We start from the raw sequence: 20,064 nt of genomic DNA, 5'->3' as shown, positions 1-20,064 counted from the left end.
TAGGTATCATTAGCCTTTTACTGTCTTACATATCTCACTTTATGTATAGCTGTCATTTTGGTGACCTGGTTTTAGCAGTTACCCATTTGGGGGGTTAGTTTGCCAGGCAACTGGAGTAGTTAATATTTTTTCCCTTTTTAGGTAAATAATACCATTTATATATCTTTATTTCCTGTTTAATAAATGCTAAGTAACTTAGGGCCTTTCCTTTGTTCTAGAGCTATTTTTAGCCTGTCCGTATTTTCATTTATAGCTATGAAGAGGTCCTAATTTTTGAATTTTAATAACATTTTTCCCACTGGAACTAAGTATTCAGAGCAATCAAGGCAGTGCTCTTCATTTATTTAACTAAGATTCAAAGTAAAAACAGTAACTCTTCAATTTTTATATATAGGAATATAATTTTAGTAGTCTTTATTTAGAAATAATTTGGAATATCAGCACTCTTATCATCTGATGAATAGGTGAATTTTCCCTCTTCCTTTCTATTATTCTCAACAGTCCAGATACAATCAAATGTAAATTACATGCTGTACATTCTGGATAGTAGTTACTAAAATGACATATAATAAAAGATATGCATCTAAACTGGTTTATTTTATATTCCTATTCTCAATGTGACTTACTGATTTGGAAATATTTTTTATTAAGACTCACTTTTTTAAGTGTCCCTACTCACCCCAAATTCATTCACACTTTAATTTCCCCTTGTGTCTAAAACACACACACACACACACACCTATCAGAATTGTCCAGGGACTGCTCTGATAGCACTGAAAGAATTCAATATAGATTTTAGCTAATGAAAAAATGACCTTAGATCTCTGAGGAGAGACACAGCTCTGTGTAACCCTCAAATCCAGAACAAATACCTGCATGGAATGTGATGTAGAATGAGTGTTCTTGTCCATTCCTGTGTAATTCTTTTTCCCTCCCAAGTCGAACAATGGCTGCAATTTTTTCAACCTACTGTGCTAGGATTTCATGGCCATTTTTGATTCCAATAAAGTGGCTGAGTGAAAATGAAGAGTTTCCTCTTAGCTCTGAAAAACAGATATTTTACTCAGATTTCTGACTCTGAAAAGTCATCCTTGTCCCAGAATCTAAAGACATTTTTTTTATAAAAATATATGTTTATAAAAAATAAAAAATTTTAAAAAAAGAAAAAAAAAGAATCTAAAAAAAATATCTAAAGACATTTTAAGGGAAAAATGCCTTTCGATACTTTACAAGTTGCATTTCACATTTGTGATTATATGGACAAATGATGAGGATCGCTCTTCAATATAGTTTTCTTGAATCAGTGACTTTTTTTTTTTTTTTTCAGTGACTGGTTTTAAAACTCATCGTGTTTTGTTTTTCCAGCTTTTGTCATATGAACTACTTTGCTAGGTAGTTTGTAGGTGAAGTTCACCAGATCCCTTTAAAGGTCTTTGACTTGGAAGAGATTAAATTCCATATCAGATCTGATGTCTGCTATTAGGTAGAAAGTCTGTCCTTAGAAGGAATTCTGGAGAATGCATTTATACTAATGATTTTTGTGTTGTCTTCGCTTGCTGTGGTTAATAGTAATCATTTCTTTTCCTTCCCCTTTTCTGCTGCCTCTTTCCTTTTCTTGCCGTCTTTCGTACTTTTTGAATTATTAAATTGGCCTATATATTTTTTCCTTGCTTTCCTTTTTTTTTTTTTTCCTTTAATTTTGTGATCTCCCGCCCTACTCTGTGTTTCCCACTTGCTTGGGTTCCATGTTGCTAGTTTTTACGTTCGCACGCTCATTATCACCCTTTTTTGTACTTCAAATCCCAGCAGCTGTCCAGCCAGGTCCCTGAGCACAGCCCTGTGGTTTATGGGACTGTGGAGAGCGCTCATCTTGCTGCCAGCACCCCTGTCACTGCAGCTAGCGACCAGAAGCAAGGTTTGTGTATAACTCTTTTCTTCCCCTTTTTTTTTTTTAAATTGATTATATTGCCCTCAGCATTTAAGAGCAAGAGTGAAATATCTGAAGGTTATTTAGATACCCACTTGTAAACAAAGCTTTGAAATAGAAAATCAAAGCATTCTACCTCTAGGAAAGTAAAATAGGGTTGATTAGTAAAAATGTTTTCCTATACTTTAGTAATGCCTCACTTTGATATATATATTTATAGGTTAAAAACTTAGTTGCCTGGAACAGGTTTTGTTTTGTTTTTTAGTGGGAAAGGGCAACAAGGTTGGGGAAATAAAGTATATGTTGCTTTACAATAATAACCTAGTTTCATTTTTACATTTAATATGTTCCTGTGTATCTTGCTTTTTTTTAAATTTTTTATTTCTTATAAACATATAATATATTTTTATCCCCGTGGGTACACGTATGTGAATTGCCAGGTTTGCGACAACATGGATGGAATTAGAGCGTATCATGCTTAGCGAAATAAGTCAAGCAGAGAAAGACAACTATCATATGATCTCCCTGATATGAGGAAGTGGTGGTGATACAACATGGGTGCTTAAGTATCTTGCTATTTTTAAAAACGTGAAATATGTCTACTTACAAATTTGGCTTCTGTAGCTTCAGTTCAAAAGTACTGAGTTTATTCTAGCTTCATCATGCACTAGTGTTTGGTCTTGATGAGTCATTATGCGGTGTATCTTAATCATACTGAGGTCTCTATTCTATTTACCTTGAACATGAAGTGTAAAATCATTGTTGAAATAAATACACAAAATAAATACACAAATTGCCTTTTGGATTATAATAGAAAACTGTAAGGGAAAGTTCATGTCAGAAAATGGGATATCAGTCTTTCTTTTTTATATAGTTAGATGTAGGTTGACCTTAACCAAAATTGGGGAAAATTGGAAAAACAAGGGGGAAAACATGTGACTTGGAACATGCTTCTATAATGTTTCTGACTTCGTTGTAAGAATGAATAGAAAGTATATGTGATTTCTAATTTTTTGATTTATTCATTCCTCCAAACCTCTTCATAGGTGGATGTTCATGTACTTTCTAAAAACTATTCTTTAAAAAGTACTTGGGAGTTGGCACATAGCCTAAGCATGTTATTTAATATTTTTTTTATAAGTTTTCACACTTAGAAACTTATGTTTGATTTCAGTGTTTTCTAGGGCCCTTTAGTATTGAGAAACCTAATAAACTTGAACAGAGATACATTGTATATTTTGTTTTATAAGATTGTTCCAAACAAAAAAGTAGGTAACAAACCCTAACTTGGCATGCTTCTAAAACTTGCTCTGTCAGATACTTCTTTCAGCAGGGTTCAGACATTAAAGACTCTCGGTCTTTTCTTGTTTTTTTAAGTTTAGTCGAAATTTGAATAATAAACATTCCAGATTAATGTTCAATATAGATATGGTTGCATGGAAAATGTTTTAGGTTACCTTGATGGAAAGGAAAATTTGAATTTTAAGTATATTTTGTAGTGGTTATAAATTACTCTGGGGGACCACTGCCCTTTCCTTCTTAGTACCAATTATTTTTTAGAAAATTCAGTTAATTCTAATTGTAACCACAGTTTGCCAATGGATAGAATAGTTTTCCGTATAATTTTTAAACCAAATATATGTAATTCAAGTAACATTAGAAAAGGCTTAGCAATTTTCAGGAAAATTTCTTTACAGTTGAGAAATTAAAAATTTTTCTTCTTAACCCTTTATTCCTTTTAAAATTAAAGATACGAAAATATACTGTTCTCAAAGATTGCTAGATTACCTTCAGAAACAATAGCCTCTGCACCTACAGTCAGATTGGTTTTTCTCTCAGTGGAAATGTCATTACTGTGGGTTTGCATTGGGTAACAGAATCACATGTTAGTCTCAAAATCTCCTACCAGCTTTCTTCATCGAAATACTTCTTTTTCCATACACCTTTTTCCCCCCCTTGAACTGGAAGAATATGGGATTTGGAATCCTTTTCAAGTTCCAACACTGACCAGTTATATGACCCTGGACCTATGACAATCTATAAAACACTCAGTTTCCCCATCTGTAAAGCATGAACATAATAGTTTCTACCCCCAGCAGTCTTTGTAAAAATTAAAGGACACTCTGCATGTTTGGTGTTTGGCCCAGTTCCTACTACATAAGAAGTGCTTAATAAACATTAGCTACCATTATTAAACTTCTGGCTTTCTCAGAGTTTGTGATATGAACAGCTGAAATGGTTACATGAACACCAAATTGCCAGAGAAATAGGACATTTCCAATTGCTTGCTACTTTATAAAGAGAGAGACACAGGGAACACCTTCACCTTGGTTTATAGAGAGAAAACCATTGAATGTTGAATGAATTAAAATTATCAGTTGGCGTTGATGGTGTCTAGACACAGCTTGATTGTTGTTTGCCATTGTTTGTGTAGGTACATTAAGCCCAGTGTGTGGAGGACATGGTATGGACAGTGAAAGACTTAGTCATAGCCTTAGTGCTTTCTGAAAGCACTTAGTGTAGAGTAGACACTCAATGAATGATACTGTGTTGTAATTCAACAATTTATAGCAATGTTGTTCGATTGGAGCTCCCCTGGAATTTAGGACATGACTATTCTGTCAAGTGAGACTGTCCCTCAAGTTGCAGGATGCTTACTGTTCCTGATCTCTGCCCATTAAATGATGGTATCACCTTCTCAGTTACATGAGACTCCTGGCAACCAAAAGGTACCCATCTAGGCATTTGGTTCCACTGCCGTCTGAGAATAAAGGGAACAGTTTGTTCCTTATAAATATGGCATTCATTGTATAAACTATGGATAAGTAGAAAGAGAAAATATCTCGTCTCATTTTCTAGAGCCCTTGTTAGTAAGCTTAATTTCAGACTTTCCCATGTGCATATGTTAGTAGCATACATTTTTTTAAGTTATCAAATTAGGTTTATGTTCTCATACAGTTTTGTGCCCTGCTTTTTAAAAAAATACATCTTTTATCTTAAACAACTTTCCATATCACTACTCTTATAAGAACCTATTTTAAATGATTTCATATTATACCATTATATGGCCCACACTGTTGTTTCTTTAATAAATCTTTTATGTTCAACGTTTAGTCTATTTCTCTCTCATTTTGTTGCTTATACACTGTTAATATAAATAGCCTTAAATCTTCCAGACTTCTATCTTTGCTCCTTCTTGCGTGATTTAAGAATTTTAAAAATTCTTAAAGATGAAATTCCTACAATTTCTTGAAGATGGCCAAATGGTAGAAATATTTGTAATGCAGTATATTAGATTTCAAACTACCATGACTTTGCAATACTTTTTTTTATTAATTATTTTTATTAACATATAATGTATTATTTGCCCCAGGGGTATAGGTCTGTGAATCATCAGGCTTACACACTTCAAAGCACTCACCATAACACATACCCTCCCCAATGTCCATAACCCAGCCACCCTCTTCACACCCCCCCACCCCCAGCAACCCTCAATCTGTTTTGTAAGATTAAGAGTCTCTTTTCGACAAGATGGGATTGGGAGGGAGACAAACCATAAGTGACTCTTAATCTCACAAAGCAAACTGAGGGTTGCTGGGGGGAGGGGGTTTGGGAGAAGGGGGTGGGATTATGGACATTGGGGAGGGTATGTGCTTTGGTGAGTGCTGTGAAGTGTGTAAACCTGGTGATTCACAGACCTGTACCCCTGGGGATAAAAATATATGTTTATAAAAAATAAAAAATTTAAAAAAAAAAAAGAGTCTCTTTTCGGTTTGTCTACCTCCCGATCCCATCTTGTTTCATTTTTTCCTTCCATATCCTCCAAACCCCAACTCTGTCTCTCAAATTCCTCATATCAGGGAGATCATATGATAATTGTCTTTCTCTGCTTGACTAATTTTATGCAAAGCATACTCCTTTTTTTTTTTGGAAAGCATACTCTTAATACTCTTGCTACTTTTCAGATAAAATCAGTGTTATTTGTTTAGATTTATTATGTATACTTTTCAGCTTTCTGTATTAAAACGAATTAAAGGAGTTTTATTTCAGAATGAGGACCTCTCAAAATAGGTTTGTTTTTTTTTTCTTCGTAAGATTTTTCTCAAGATTATATAGAAATTTCAGTCTAGGTCTGCTTTTGTTTTGGTATTGGAAATTTTATTTTTCAAAATTAATAATAGAATTGACAAACTTACTAGATTGAGAATCACTCTTTACTATCTACTGCTTTTATTTTATTTTATTTTACCATTACTTCTTTTACTATTTACTGCTTCATTCAGTGTTTAAAAAAGGTGTTATTCTGATGTGCTTTCACGGTGCTTTCATATAATCTGGTTGACCCTTGTAGCAGTTACTCCAGTGAGTTGGAAATAATTTTTGCAAGTGATATTTTAATAAATGTGTACTTATATTTCTTATATATATATATATAATACATATAATAGATTGCTTTGAAATATTTTTGTCTTTTGCCTTGACAACTTAGTCTGAGGGATTTGACAGTGAGAGCCTAATGATCCTATTTCTCCTGTACAGTGAACAGGTAGAGTTCAATTTAAGAAGCACTGGATACTACACCTATAAATTAAAATGAATTTTAAGGCCAGCAAAAGTGGTTAATGAATGATGAATGATAAATGATATTAAAGGATGAATTATCCTTGAACAACTTAATGATAATATTTACCATTTGTTTTCCTGATTAACAGAGCACATTTTCTATGACAAACTTCACTACAATAATTTATTGTAAAGACTTGTTTTCACTGATACATATAGATTAGCAGAGAAAGTAAAGTCTCTTTCAGTTTAAACTTGTCTTTTAGTAGTGCTTAAAATTTTTGTTGTTGAACATACTCATGAATATCTGTTTTTCCAGTGGAGCCTAATTATCTTGCTACAGAAGGATCAGGGTAGAAACCAGTCTAAATCTCCTTTGGCTTCATCGACCCTGGAATGAATCACATATCAGTTTACCTAGAATTTTAGAATATGGAAATTTTCATGAATTACAGTTTCTTACATGTTTCTGGTATACCTTTATTGTGATCATCAGTTTCTCTCTTCTTCTTCTCTTCTTTTTCATCTATACACAGATACATTTTATATATTCTCAAGTATTTCAGATGTATATATTGTGTTTCTTAATTGGACTTGATAATCTGAATATTAACTTCAGTTTCTCCCAGAAAAATTTTTTTACAAGATAAATTTTCATTTTTATATTTTCACATTATTTCTGGTTATATACATGCTGCCTCTTTTGAAAAATGGAAGTTAACTTAATTTGAATTTTTATATTCAGGGACTTGATTTCACATATAATAAATTATACCAATAATAAATGATACCATGATAGCTTCTCTTAAAAGTTTTTTATACATGTAATACATATTTTTTACAACAATTCTCCTAAATGCAGAAATATATAAAATACAAATGCCAGTCTACAATAATTTAATCTGTTCTTATTTGTTCTTGATCTGTTCTGCCACTGTAGTGTATCCTTGGTAGAAAAAAATTCTATAGGGAGCAAGATAAAGCCCCATTCCCATTTCTGGATGGTTTAGCTTCAGTTTTGATGAACTTTTCTGTTGTATTCTTGAGTTAATTATTTGGTTAATTGTTGATTCCTTCTTTTACTCCAAAATAAACTTTAAAATTATTGGTGACCAAGTAACACTATTTATAACCAGAAAATATGACAGTGTTTTTAGAGTGATAGAGTAAGTCTAATAATTTGGTGTTTCTTGTGTTCACCATGATTTTGGGTAAGAGATTAAAAGAACTAGCACAAAATAATACAATATAATCTCTGATCTAAGATTATTCTTACTCTTTTGTTTTTTTCTTCCCCAGAAGAGAAGCCAAAACCCGATCCAGTGTTAAAGTCTCCTTCCCCAGTTCTTAGGCTAGTCTTTAGTGGAGAGAAGAAAGAACAAGCAGGCCAGACATCAGAGACAACTGCAGCAGAATCCATGCCAGAGCTTCCTCTGCCTCCATCACCTACCACTGTTTCTCCACTTGCTCGAAGTACAATTGCTTCCCCCACCTCTGCTGCTCTTAGTAGCCAGCCAATATTTGCCACTGCTGTAGATGACAGGTGTGAACTCTCTTCCTCAAAAGAAGACACAATTCCTGTACCCAGCCCTGTATCTTGCACAGAGACATCAGATCCATCACCAACAGATGTAATTGATGATGATATATGCAAGAAATCTTGTAGTGTAGCACCTAATGATATTCCACTGATTGCTAGTACTAATCTAATTAATGAAATGAATGGAGTTACTGAACCATTACCAGCCACAGAGAGCATTGTGGAAATAGTAAAACAGGAGGTGTTGCCGTTGACTCTCGAATTGGAGATTCTGGAAAATGCCCCAGAAGAAATGAAAGTGGAGTGTGTCCCGGCTCCCATTACGCCTTCCACAGTTCCTTCCTTTTCTCCATCTCCTCCAACTCCTCCAGCTCCTCCTCCTCCCACACCAGCCATTGTTCCTGCTGCTGCTTCTAACGTTAGTACTGCTGGTGTTCCCACCGCAGTCCAGAGGGTCTTAGAAGAGGATGAGAGCACAAGAACTTGCCTTAGTGAAGATGCAAAAGAGATTCAGAACAAAATAGAGGTAGAAGCAGATGGACAAACAGAAGAGATTATGGATGCTCAGAGCCTAAGTTCAAGAAAGAGCCCCAGCCCAGGTAAGCTGCTGTGCCATTAATTATTGTATGCTTGCTGAACATGAAAAAGAAGCAGTGTTTGACTTATTTTTTAATTGGATACTTTCCTTGACTTCCAGAAACATCAAATGAACGCTGACATTCGTAGTCTGATTTCTTCAATGGTGTGTTTATGTTTTAGTGCAGCCTGCAAAAGAGTTACTCCATTGTCTAAAAATGCAAATGAAATTTCAAATATACAAAATGCCTCCAAGGTATATGTCACTGTACATGTGTTTTTTGTTTTTATTTTTATTTTTTTGCCTTGTTCATATGAATCAGTTCCTCAGTGGTTAATTTAGTAGCTTTGGGGCTGGAAACCAATTAAAACAAGCATACTCTATCTTCTCAAAATATTAGAACCCCATCAATCCTAAACATAAAGGACTTCATTGCTTAGTTGATTTGGGATTTAGAAAAATAGCAGTGACAACATCGAAGTTTATAACTAGTTCTGAAAAATGAAAGGGCCCTCTCTGATTCAAAGAGAAATTTAATGCTCTTCATTTTTTCCTTTAGAGGCTTCATTTTTTTCCTTATAATACTAATTTTATCATTAATATTTTCAAAGTATTTTATTCTTCCCAGTTCAAAATTATTTATTTAATGTAGCATCACAGGATCTTAGGAACTTAGGAATTACTGGACTTTTGTCATTTTTTTTTTTTAAAGATTTTATTTATTTGAGAGCGAACACGGGAGAGTGAGTATGAGCTAGGGGGAACTGGGGGGAGGGGCAGAGGGAGAGGGAGAAGCAGACTCCCTGCTGAGCAGGGAGCCTGACTTGGGACTGCATTCCAGGACCCTGGGATCATGACCTGAGCTAAAGGCAGACACTTAACCAACTGAGCCACCCAGGTGCTGTCCCTTTTTTTTAAGAGAGGCAAAGAGGTGGGAGCGAGAGGGGAGTGCAGGTGACTGGGGTGTGTGTGGGGGAAGGACAGAGGGAGAGGTAGAGAATCTTAACCTCCACACCCAGCACAGAGCCCAGCTTAGAGACTTAATCTCCCAACCCTGAGATCATGACCTGAGCAGAGATCAAGAGTCAGATGCTTAACCAACTGACCTAGATGCCCCTGAATTTTTATAATTTTAATAAAAAATTATCTGAGGCTTATCAACTTGAGTCATTAGTCCATATGGCTTTTAATAAGTCAGCTAGCCCCTCTGGTGCAGTAGTGGCCCCACGCAGTAAAATTTACCCTCTGTATCCCTCCCAGGTAGACTTACACAATTAGAAAATTGTATGCTCCCCCAGCAGTTGTCCCAGAACAATTAATACCAAGGATGTTGATGACTGCACTGGGTGGGGAGGTTTTAGTCATCAACATCCTTGGTGCTAATTGTCTTTTTTGAGCTGTCTAATCCATAGGGAAACTTAGGAAATCAAAAACCTGATCCCTAGTTTTAAGATACAGCTTTCCCATACAGCTCAGTTTTTGAAGCAGTTTCCTCCTGAATTTCTTAGGAGGTTGTCTGGTTCCTTGGAACAGAAGGACATCTAGTTCAACGTAGTGCAACATTGCAAGGTTATAGAGAAAGGCAGTATTTATCATAAAGTTTGTAAGTCACCTGTTTTCTCAAGAGATTGTCCTCCAATGGATCAGAATTCACAGTATCATCACTATTTCAGGAACCTTCTTTCTTGGTGGGTTGATGACCTCTGGGGCTTTATGAAAAAAAACAGTTTAGATGTGGCTACAGGTGAAGGCCCCCCAAGGAGCCCTCCTTTGTTGGAGAAGAGTAGCTTGACCCTTCCTTGTCTCCTTTCACATGCTTACCTGTGAGCTGTCATCCAACAGCTAGGGATGTGGTAGCTCCAAAATTAGGAGAAGCTATTGAAGACAAACGTTTAAAAAAAAAAAAACAAAAAAACAAGGAACAGAAAGAAAAACAAAATAATCATAGGGAATACAAGTCAGAGATACAAACCATACCTGAATCCTGAAATAAGTAAAAACCAAGCCCACACCAAACTCCTACTTCCACTCATTTCCTGACATTGTGTTTTTAAGTAGTATGTCAGTTAGGTGGCCTGATGTTTGCAAGTCTGTGCCCAGGGGTAGATGGACAGACAGATTTTAGCGCAAGTAATTTTCATATCATGGTTCCCTTTTTTTTTAAATGTCAGTCCTCTGGGAATTAGTAATATATGTCACTAGCAGCTTAGTGAGAGAATATAGATACTTCAGCAGCAACCAGAAGATAGCTAGAAAAGAATGAACTGTCTTCTGCATGATTTAGGGGTGAGGGTAGATGTTGGTGATGTCGGGAAGTAAAGTGTCCTGACACTTTTCTGGTTTTATGATTTTTTAAAATCTATAATTGTATTACATGTACTAAAAGAACTAGAAGTTCTGTGATATCCCTTGATTTTTTATACTCTTCAGAATTCAAAGTAAATGAACCTGAAGAACCCATGTAAAGAGCATTTTTTAAAGTATAAAGCTACCAAAAACATTTTAGCCCTCTCATTTCTGTACAAGTGTTTAAATTATCATTACTCTTGAAGATCTATCCATTTGAAGTGTTCTGTTCCCAATGACTATAGTCTTATTTGCACTTACTCATTCAATATCTTGTTTACTTTGAGAGATGATTAAATCATAACAATTTGGTTTGGATATCAGTCTTCTGTTGTTGACTTTTATTTTTATTTATTTTTAAAAAGATTTTTATTTATCTGACACACAGCAAGTAAGAGAGGAGAGAGCAAGCACAAGCAGGGGCAATGGCAGGCAGGGGAGAAGCAGGCTTCCCAAGGAGTAGGGAACCCAATGTGGGGCTCGATCACAGGACCCAGGATCATGACCTAAACTGAAGGCAGCTGCTTAACCGAATGAGCCACCCAGGCACCCCTCTTGTTGATTTTAAAAATATATTTATTAATTTAAAGAGAGCCAAGAGGGGGGAGAGGAACAGAGGGGAGGGAGAGAGACAAGCAGATTCTACCCTGTGTGCAGGGCCCAATCAGGCACCATCCCAGGACTCTGAGACCATGACCCTAGCCAAAACCAAGAATCTGATATTCAGCCAGACTGAGCCACCAGGCACCCCTGTTGTTAACTTTTGAGAATAGGTCTCACTGCATCTGCCTCAGGATAAAGCACTTTAAAGCTCACTTCAGAACACATTTGCTTTTGACAGGTGTGATGCATAAGAAGACTACCTCATAGTTGGCGTAAAGATACTTGTTTAAAGCTGTAACATCAGACATAGGCATATAGTCCTTTTTCTTAACTTGTGCTGGAAAACGTTTTCTTGAAACTATTCTAGATCATATTTCTGACTGGAACAAAATGCAGCAATTCTGAATACTTAAGTGTCGAAGAGCAAGCCCTGTGAAATGATAATTGTGTTTATTATGTTCAGGGTACTCTGAAAAGCCTGAGAGATTGGCCGGACCTTTGATTACTTAGTTCATATGATCACCTCAATAATTAAATGTGCAGAAATCTCTATTAATTGACTATTTCTTGAAATCTTAGGGTTTTTATTATGGCTTTTGTGTACTTGTTGGGTAAAAAAAGGGTTTCAGAACTTGTGGAAAAACATTCCTGACTCCTCATCCAGCAGTTCATTTTTATATAATTTCCTGAATGTGTGTACAATGTAAGGTGCATACTATGTGACATGAGCTTTTCGCTTTTGAAAATAATGAATTTAGCTTTTTTATTATCTCTGTTTGATATAAAAATATTGTTTGACATTCCTTTGGCAGAGGGAGATCTTTCAACTTACTGTGTCTTCTGGCTCTTGCTCATAGTACATTGTTTCTTTGTATATTTTAAAAAATTGTTTTATGACCTCCTCTTCAGCAAAACTTTCCTGGATGTACATTGTGGGCAGGTAATCCTAAAGCGTGTTTGTGTTTGCTTTACTTACCACGTGTCTTGAGGAAAACATTAGCTAGACCTTAATCTGAGTTCAGTGTCCTAAATCTCCTTCCATATTCCAAGCAACGTATGAAAGCATTCCTGTAGATACTGTTTTTCAGATGACTACAGTCCCTTTTCACCTAGGTGAAACCAAGCATCCTTTCTTGTCTTTACTCTGTGTTCGTTCACTGGTTTATTTTGTTCTCTTTTATTGTTTTAACTACCTTTTCACTGAGGCTCTCACTCTGTTTGGAGTCTCAGGGATTTTTTTTTTTTTAATTAATTTATTTGACAGACACAGACTCCAAGTAGGCAAAGAGAGAGGAAGCAGGATCCCTGCTAAGCAGAGAGCCCGATGTGGGGCTCGATCCCAGGACCCTGGAATCATGACCCAAGCCGAGGGCAGAGGTTTTAACCCACTGAGCCACCCAGGCGCCCCTGGAGTCTCAGGGCTTTTTGTGAGAACCTCAATTCCAAGTCCTCACTTCACTGGGATCCAAGATCTTTCATCTCCACATTGATGTTAAAACGTAAACTCCTGTGTTTTAGAGACTGGCATAGTGTCCCATATCCCCGGTAGTGTAGTGACTACAGTAGTAGCAACAACAGACCTTGTTTATGTGGCTTCCAGGGTTTTCCCTTATGTTCTTGGAATCTCAGCTAAGGTTGAGGGATGGTTTCTAGATTCTGTAGGTTGCAAGACGAGAGATTTGTTTCTCAAATGGAGGTACATTTGTGTGTTTTGTGGGTGTTAATAAAATACTGATCCATACAGCCAGTGACATTGCTGTTCTCTCTTTTGGCTTTGATTCATTTCAGCATAAAAGGAACATAGTTTAACTCGGGAAAATATATTTTAGTAGTAATCCTTGATTGATTTTCACCTGTGAGAATAATTCGTAGTGCCTTTAAAGAAATAAAACATAAGTAAGCACAAAAAAACAAAAGCCTTTCAGTTGGGTAGTCCCATGTGAAAACCATGATCTGATGGTCAGCAGCAAGAATTAGGAATCTAGGGGCACCTGGGTGGCTCAGCGGGTTAAAGCCTCTGCCTTAAGCTCGGGTCATGATCCGAGGGTCCTGGGATCAAGCCCCACATCGGGATCTCTGCTCTACAGGGAGCCTGCTTCCTCCTCTCTCTCTGCCTGCCTCTCTGCCTACTTGTGATCTGTCAAATAAATAAATAAAATCTTTAAAAAAAGAAGAATTAGGAATCTAAAATTTATTCTTGCCTTGCTCAACTTACACCTTCTAAGAAATATTTGAAACATCCTGGAATATTTAGTTCCTCTGGCTAAATACAGATCACCTGTGATTTGATCTCCCACAAGCCAGCCTAATCCCTCCCTTAATCTATACCCTTATAATTTAGTTTCTCATATTCCTTTAGTTTCTCAGAAAATATGTTCTGAAGCCTTATGTGCAGGACTTCTTACATGTTCCTGGTTCCATGTTATCCATCAAAATAGTAGAGCACTTTTTAAAACATAGGCTTTAGGCTCCCTTTTTCAGAAGCTTGAGTTTGAGTGATCCTTAGGAATAAATAAATCAAAATGATTGACTTTCCTCACCTTATTTATAAAAATAGTTGAAACAAAGCTGCCTGAAAGGTACATTTCTGCCGTGTGATTCCTACTTTCTTACTGCTCTTCACAGTGAAATCTTAAGCATTTTCTGGAAAATATTGGGGTTGGGTCAAGTTTATTTATTTATTTATTTATTTGAGAGAGAACAAATGAGAGCATGAGCAGGGGTTGGGGGTCAGAGGGAGAAGTGGACTCTCAGTGAGTAGAGTGCCCAATGCAGGGCTCCATCCTGGGACCCCGGGATCATAATCTGAAGCTGAAGGCAGACACTTAACCAACTGAGCCACCCAGGTGCCCCTCAAGTTCTTTTATATGCTGCAGAATGAGCCCAGACACCAAATGGTATAATGTACTAACAGACTCAAGTGCCAAGCCTTGTGGCAAGCCCCTGTATGATCTCTCATCTGTGTATGATATACACTTTCCTACTATTTATAGTAGTTGATTTCTTTGCAACATGAGTCTCAAAAGTTTCATTCATTGGATATTAATAAACATAGTCCTATATATCTCCATGAGTAGACATGGATTCTTTGTTCAGAATTCAGCCCACTTTTCCCCAGACATACTAATATACTTTCAAAAAAAAAAAAAAAAAAAAAACCATTGTGCTTACCTGCCTCCATACAGAGTAATCCGGACAGCTTAGGAAATGCTGTTCTCTGTTGGACAAGAGAGCTCTCGATAGGAAAACCTTGTCTTGCTAAAAGTGTTTTCTTCTCCCAGTGCTGAATCTCAATCTTGCACATGGTAGTCTTGAGAACTGTTTCTAATACTTTTGACAAGAAAATTTTACCTACTAGTGCAAAAAGGGGTCCAAAATACATTTCTTCAATATATTTCTTTTTCCTATTTACTGTTGCTGTATTAGTATTAGTCGTATTTGCTAATTTTGCTGCAGTCATAATAAAGTTGTGTTACTTTCTTAATTTTTACAGAGCCTTTTCTCAGGCATTAATCTTATGACTTAAGTAGTTATTCCTGGGATAGAATTGTTCCTATTTTGCTGATACAAAAAATAAGCCATGCAATGGTAAATTGGTTTCTCAGAGGCTCAAGCCGCCTGTTACCTCACATTTCTGTTACTTTTTCTAACATACTTTCCATATTGCTGTAAAGTTCTTTGAATATTTTGGAATTTAGCGGCTGGTGACCCATATTCAGAGAGAAATGTAGAAGCCCACCTGTTTCAACTATACAAATAGTTAATGAGGGCCTCCTATGAGTCAGTCGTTACGGGCACTCAAGGTTTCCAAGAACTGAAGAATCCAGAAGATCTCTGCCCTTGTAGTATGTTAAAAAGGGTTTTTTTGTTTTTTTGTTTTTTAAGATTTTATTTTTGAGTAATCTCTACATCCAACCTAGGACTAGAACCCACAATCCCGAGATCCAGTCATACGCTACACTGATGGAGCTGGCCTGGTGCCCCATGTGTTAGAATGTTTTAAGTGACATAAAAATAATCAGGGAAAGGAGTGTTGGAGAGGCAGCAGATTTTATGTTTAAGTCACATGAACAGAGCTGTAGTCTTCAAGTATTTAAGCAGAGGTGGAGGAGAATGATTATCTGGACTCTCCTCTTAAAAAAATCTGTGGTTTTCCTACCAACTTTTCCTTTTGCGAAACGTTAGTTAGCTTTACCCCATCTTCCCTATTCTTAAATTCCAGCAGGCAGAGTACTATTGGACAATGCCTGCCACTGTGAATGTAGATATATCTACCAATTCATGCTCTCTGCCCAGCCATTCCTATATGAAATCCTATACTCAGCCCAAACCTCCTCACCCTCAGCAGATGACTTTGTGTCTTTGTAGAATATTGAGTGCATTAAGTATGCCTTTATTTTTTTTTTAAGATTTTATTTATTTATTTATTTGACAGACAGAGATCACAAGTAGGCAGAGAGGCAGGCAGAGAGAGAGGAGGAAGCAGGCTCCCTGCAGAGCAGAGAGCCCCTTGCGGGGCTTGATCCCAGGACCCTGAGATCATGACCTGAGCCGAAGGCAGAGGCTTTAACACTGAGCCACCCAGGCGCCCCTAAGTATGCCTTTTTTAACCTTATGCTAGAACTACCAGTCTGACTCCATCCAAACTTTCCCCGGAGTCTCTTAGTTGTCCCCTGCAGTCTCCTATATATTCACTGCCTTCCCATAGACTTCTTTGTCATTGTAAATCTGCTGAAGTCTACCTCCTAGTGAAAACATACCCTCAGTCCAACACGTCCACTTAGCTGTCATTGAAATTCGGCTCTTCCTTGTCTCTTCCAGGTTTCCCAAGAACAGTCAATCATTTTTGCTCCTTCTCTGTTTACTTTTCAACTAACATCATCTGCTTTCTGCCCCCAGCATGCTGTTGTATGGTCTTTTCACCAAATGTGACAGTACTCGTGGCTCTCTGCTTTTTTTTTTCCTTTAGTAAGATTTATTGCATATTATTTCTTTGTAGTTAAATTCACTCCCTTTAGCATTCATTTCTGTGGATTTTGACAGACACATTAACTCATGTAATCACTACCACAGTCAAAATACAGAACCGTTCCATCATTCAAAACAATTTCGTTATATTTGGGTCATGCTCTCATTCTGTCACCATTCAACACAGTCTTCAGGGTTGATTTTATCTACTCTGATGGTAGATGGCTCCCAGTGGTATATGCAGATGACCTCCAAATTTTTATCTCTATACTCATAATTGTTTCTGAGTTTCTATCTTCCGTTTCCTGTTGCCTGCCAAATATCTTCATTTGGAAATCCCAGAGCCATCTCAGATTTAACATGTCCACTGTCTGACTAATCACCTAGTTCCCTAAACCTATTCCTTTATCTCAGTTAATGCCACAGGCTTTACATAAGCTAAAATCCTGAAGCCAGTGTCGATGGACTTATTCCTTGAGTTACTCATCTTCCCCGTGTAATCATTTAATAAGGTTCTCTGATTTTTACCTGATATGGTTGTTGAATTTGTTTCCTCCTCTCCTTTTAGTGCTCTCACTGCGTTATGACCTCTCGTGTCCCTGACATGTCCAGTTTTGCCCCCCTTCACATCCATTCTCCATCTGGCAGTCATCTCTTAAAAATACAGATCTGACTTTGCCACTCCTTATTTATCTCTGCTTAAACCCTTTAGGATGTTGGGTGGCACTGGGGGGTATTCCCCTTCAAAACAAACTCTACACTTTCACTTTTTACTACAAGGTCTTGTTATATTTAGTTATAGGAGCAATCTTCTGAATATATATGCATAGGATCTGTTTATTACTTTTCGTGTATTTGGTTAATCTCAACATTGTCAATAAAGTGTAGTGGTCAAGATCAAAACAACAGAGTCAGACACTCCTGCACCTTAGCCTTTCCCCTGTCTCTGTAACCATTGGCCAGTTTCTTAACCTCAGAGTTTTTCTTGTCCAGAATTTTAAGATGATAATTGTATTTACTTCATAAAATTCTAGTAAACATAAAATGTGATATACATAAAACACTTAGCACAGTGTCTGACACACAGTAAGTACTCGGTAAATGTTAAATATTAATATTTCTATTTTCAGCTAGTATTAAGGGACCAAATGTTCCCTTTGAACTCTACTAATATTACACAGAATAAATGGTTGTCGTTATCACTGTCCTTAGGAATTTATATTCCAAAGAAGAGAAGCTTAATAAGATGATACCATCTCAGAAGTTCTTAAATCATGAGCATGAAATGGTGGAAAGTCCTTCACAATAGTCCCTTCTGTGTGTGTAAATTTGATTAGAGGCTTTTGTGCCCATTATATCTTTTAACCTTCCCAGTGGCGAGACACCTCTAGTGGTGACCTCTGCTGTCATTTGGAAGGCAGGAGGTATGCTTAGAACAGTGTATTTTACCAGGAAAATCTGTACCATTGAAAAACTTTAGGCATGTATTTAAGGAGACGATACAAATAACATTAACTTCCTGTTTAGGTCAGGAGTAGAAAATTAGGAAGAAAAGGAGAGAGAAAAAAACGAATGGGAAAAAAATGAATAGGATAGTCCCAAAGCAGAAACAACCTTAAAGTCCCATTAGCTGATGAATGTATAAACAAATGGGGTGTGTGTGTGTATAATATAGAATATTATTCTGCCATGAAAAGGCATGATGTATGGATACATGCTACAACATAGATAAGCCTTAAAAACATCATACTAAGTGAAAAAGTCACAGAAGACCACATAGCGTTTGATTCTGTTTATGTGAAATGTCCAGAATAGGCAAATTCTTCGAGACACAAAATAGAAACATAGTTGTCAGAGATTGAATAGCTAGGGAGGGTGGGTATAGGCTTTCTTTTGGGGATGAAAGTGTCTGAAGTTAGATAGTGGTGATTGTCACACAACTCTGTGAATATGCTGTTGTGCAATAATAGAATATATATAGATGTAGATATGTATGTATGTATTTTGAAGATTTTATTTATTTGAGAGACAGAGTGAGCAAGAGAGAGAGAGCACAAGAACAGGGGCACAGGGAGAGGGAGAAACATACTCCTCTGCTGAGCAGGGAATCTGACATGGAGCTCAATCCCAAGACCTTGGGATGATGACCTGAGCTGAAGGCAGATACTTAACTGATAGAGCCACCCAGGCACTCCAGTGGAGAATATATATTGGTCTCTGTCACCCATTACTGGCACAGAGCTCCTAAAACCCGTGTAATTTACTAAGGGATAAGAACACTAGAAGCATCTCTTGTTCTAATATTGGTCTTTTACCTCCACTGATGGCTCCTAAAAGCCTTGTAAATTTCTAAGCGATAGTACTAAGATCCTCTTGTTCTACTGAGGTGACTTTAGGTAGGCTCCTGGATGGCTTCTGGATGGGAGCTGGTAACCAGAAAGACCAACAAGTCATTGGAAGTTTGGAATTTTCAGCCCCATGCCCCATCCTCCTGAGAGAAGAACGGGACTGCATATAGAATTAGTATTTGGTCATACCTATGTGAGGGATCCTCCGTAGAATCTCAGAGAGGGGGGGTTTGGAGAACTTCCAGGCTGGCAACCACGTCCACACCAGTAACAACTAATGTACTCCCAACTCCAAGGATCGAAGCTTCTGCACTTGAGACCCTCCTAGACCTCGCCCTGTCTATTTACGCCTCTTCATCTGGCTCTTCATCTGATTATTTATATATTTTAAACTGGTAATCATATCTTCAACGGGTAAATGCAAGTACATGTTTTCGAACCTGAGGAGAGGGTGGTCTTTGGAACTTCTGAGCTATACTGATTGGCCACCTGGGCTTTCGATTGGCATCTGAAGTAGGAGTGAGGAGAAAATCTTGTAGAACTGAGCCCTAACCTGTGGGATCTGACATCTTCAGGTTGATAATGTTTGAGTTGAGTTAAATTGTAGGACAGCCAGTGAGTGTCATGGAGAATTGCTTGTTATGGAGGGGAAAACCCCATATATTTGATGACAAGAAGTGTCAGAAGTGTTCCAAGTGGTAAAGGAAACACACAATAGGAAATTTCCCTACAAAGGAAAGTGGCAAGACTTTTCCATTACAGCTATGAACAACTGAATTGTATACTTTAAAAAAGTGAACTTTATAGTATATTAACTATTTCTCAATAAAGCTATTTTAAAAAAATGAATAGGACTTCGAGTGGTTGTGTCACCAGTATATATAAGGATTTGTCGGAGGGGGGCACCTGGGTGGCTCAGTGGGTTAAAGCCTCTGCCTTCAGCTCAGGTCATGGTCCCAGGGGCCTGGGATCGAGCTCCACACTGGGCTTTCTGCTCAGCAGAGAGACTGCTTCCCCCGCTCTCTCTGCCTGCCTCTCTGCCTACTTGTGATCTCTGTCTCTAATAAATAAATGAAATCTTTAAAAAAAAAAAAAAAAGAAAAGAAAAAGAAAAAAAAAAAAGGATCTGTCAGAGGCATCAGCCTTAGAAGTAAATGCTAGGAAACCCTGAAGCTAGAAATGAATCTAGTTA

At 37.2% G+C, this 20,064-nt stretch overlaps 1 protein-coding gene across 30 annotated transcripts in view; it reads left to right on the top strand.

The window, feature by feature from the left end:
* The window catches only part of EIF4G3 (eukaryotic translation initiation factor 4 gamma 3), a 346,931-nt gene that overhangs the window by 220,203 nt on the left and 106,664 nt on the right, over positions 1–20,064 (top strand). For 19 of the 30 annotated variants that reach the window (XM_045063902.1, XM_045063894.1, XM_045063898.1 and 16 more), the window contains 2 exons: positions 1,807–1,915; positions 7,790–8,629. In XM_045063902.1, coding sequence (XP_044919837.1) covers positions 1,807–1,915; positions 7,790–8,629 — 949 coding nt within the window. Of the gene's footprint in view, positions 1–1,806; positions 1,916–7,789; positions 8,630–8,727; positions 8,866–20,064 lie in introns of those variants that run through there. The other 11 variants (XM_045063895.1, XM_045063892.1, XM_045063886.1 and 8 more) reach the window with 2 other exon arrangements.

This window comes from Mustela putorius, unplaced genomic scaffold (genome assembly GCF_011764305.1).
Source record: "Mustela putorius furo isolate JIRA1106 unplaced genomic scaffold, ASM1176430v1.1 tig00003853_pilon_pilon_pilon, whole genome shotgun sequence".
Classification (NCBI taxonomy): domain Eukaryota; kingdom Metazoa; phylum Chordata; class Mammalia; order Carnivora; family Mustelidae; genus Mustela; species Mustela putorius.
This window is presented reverse-complemented; position numbering and strand designations above follow the sequence as displayed.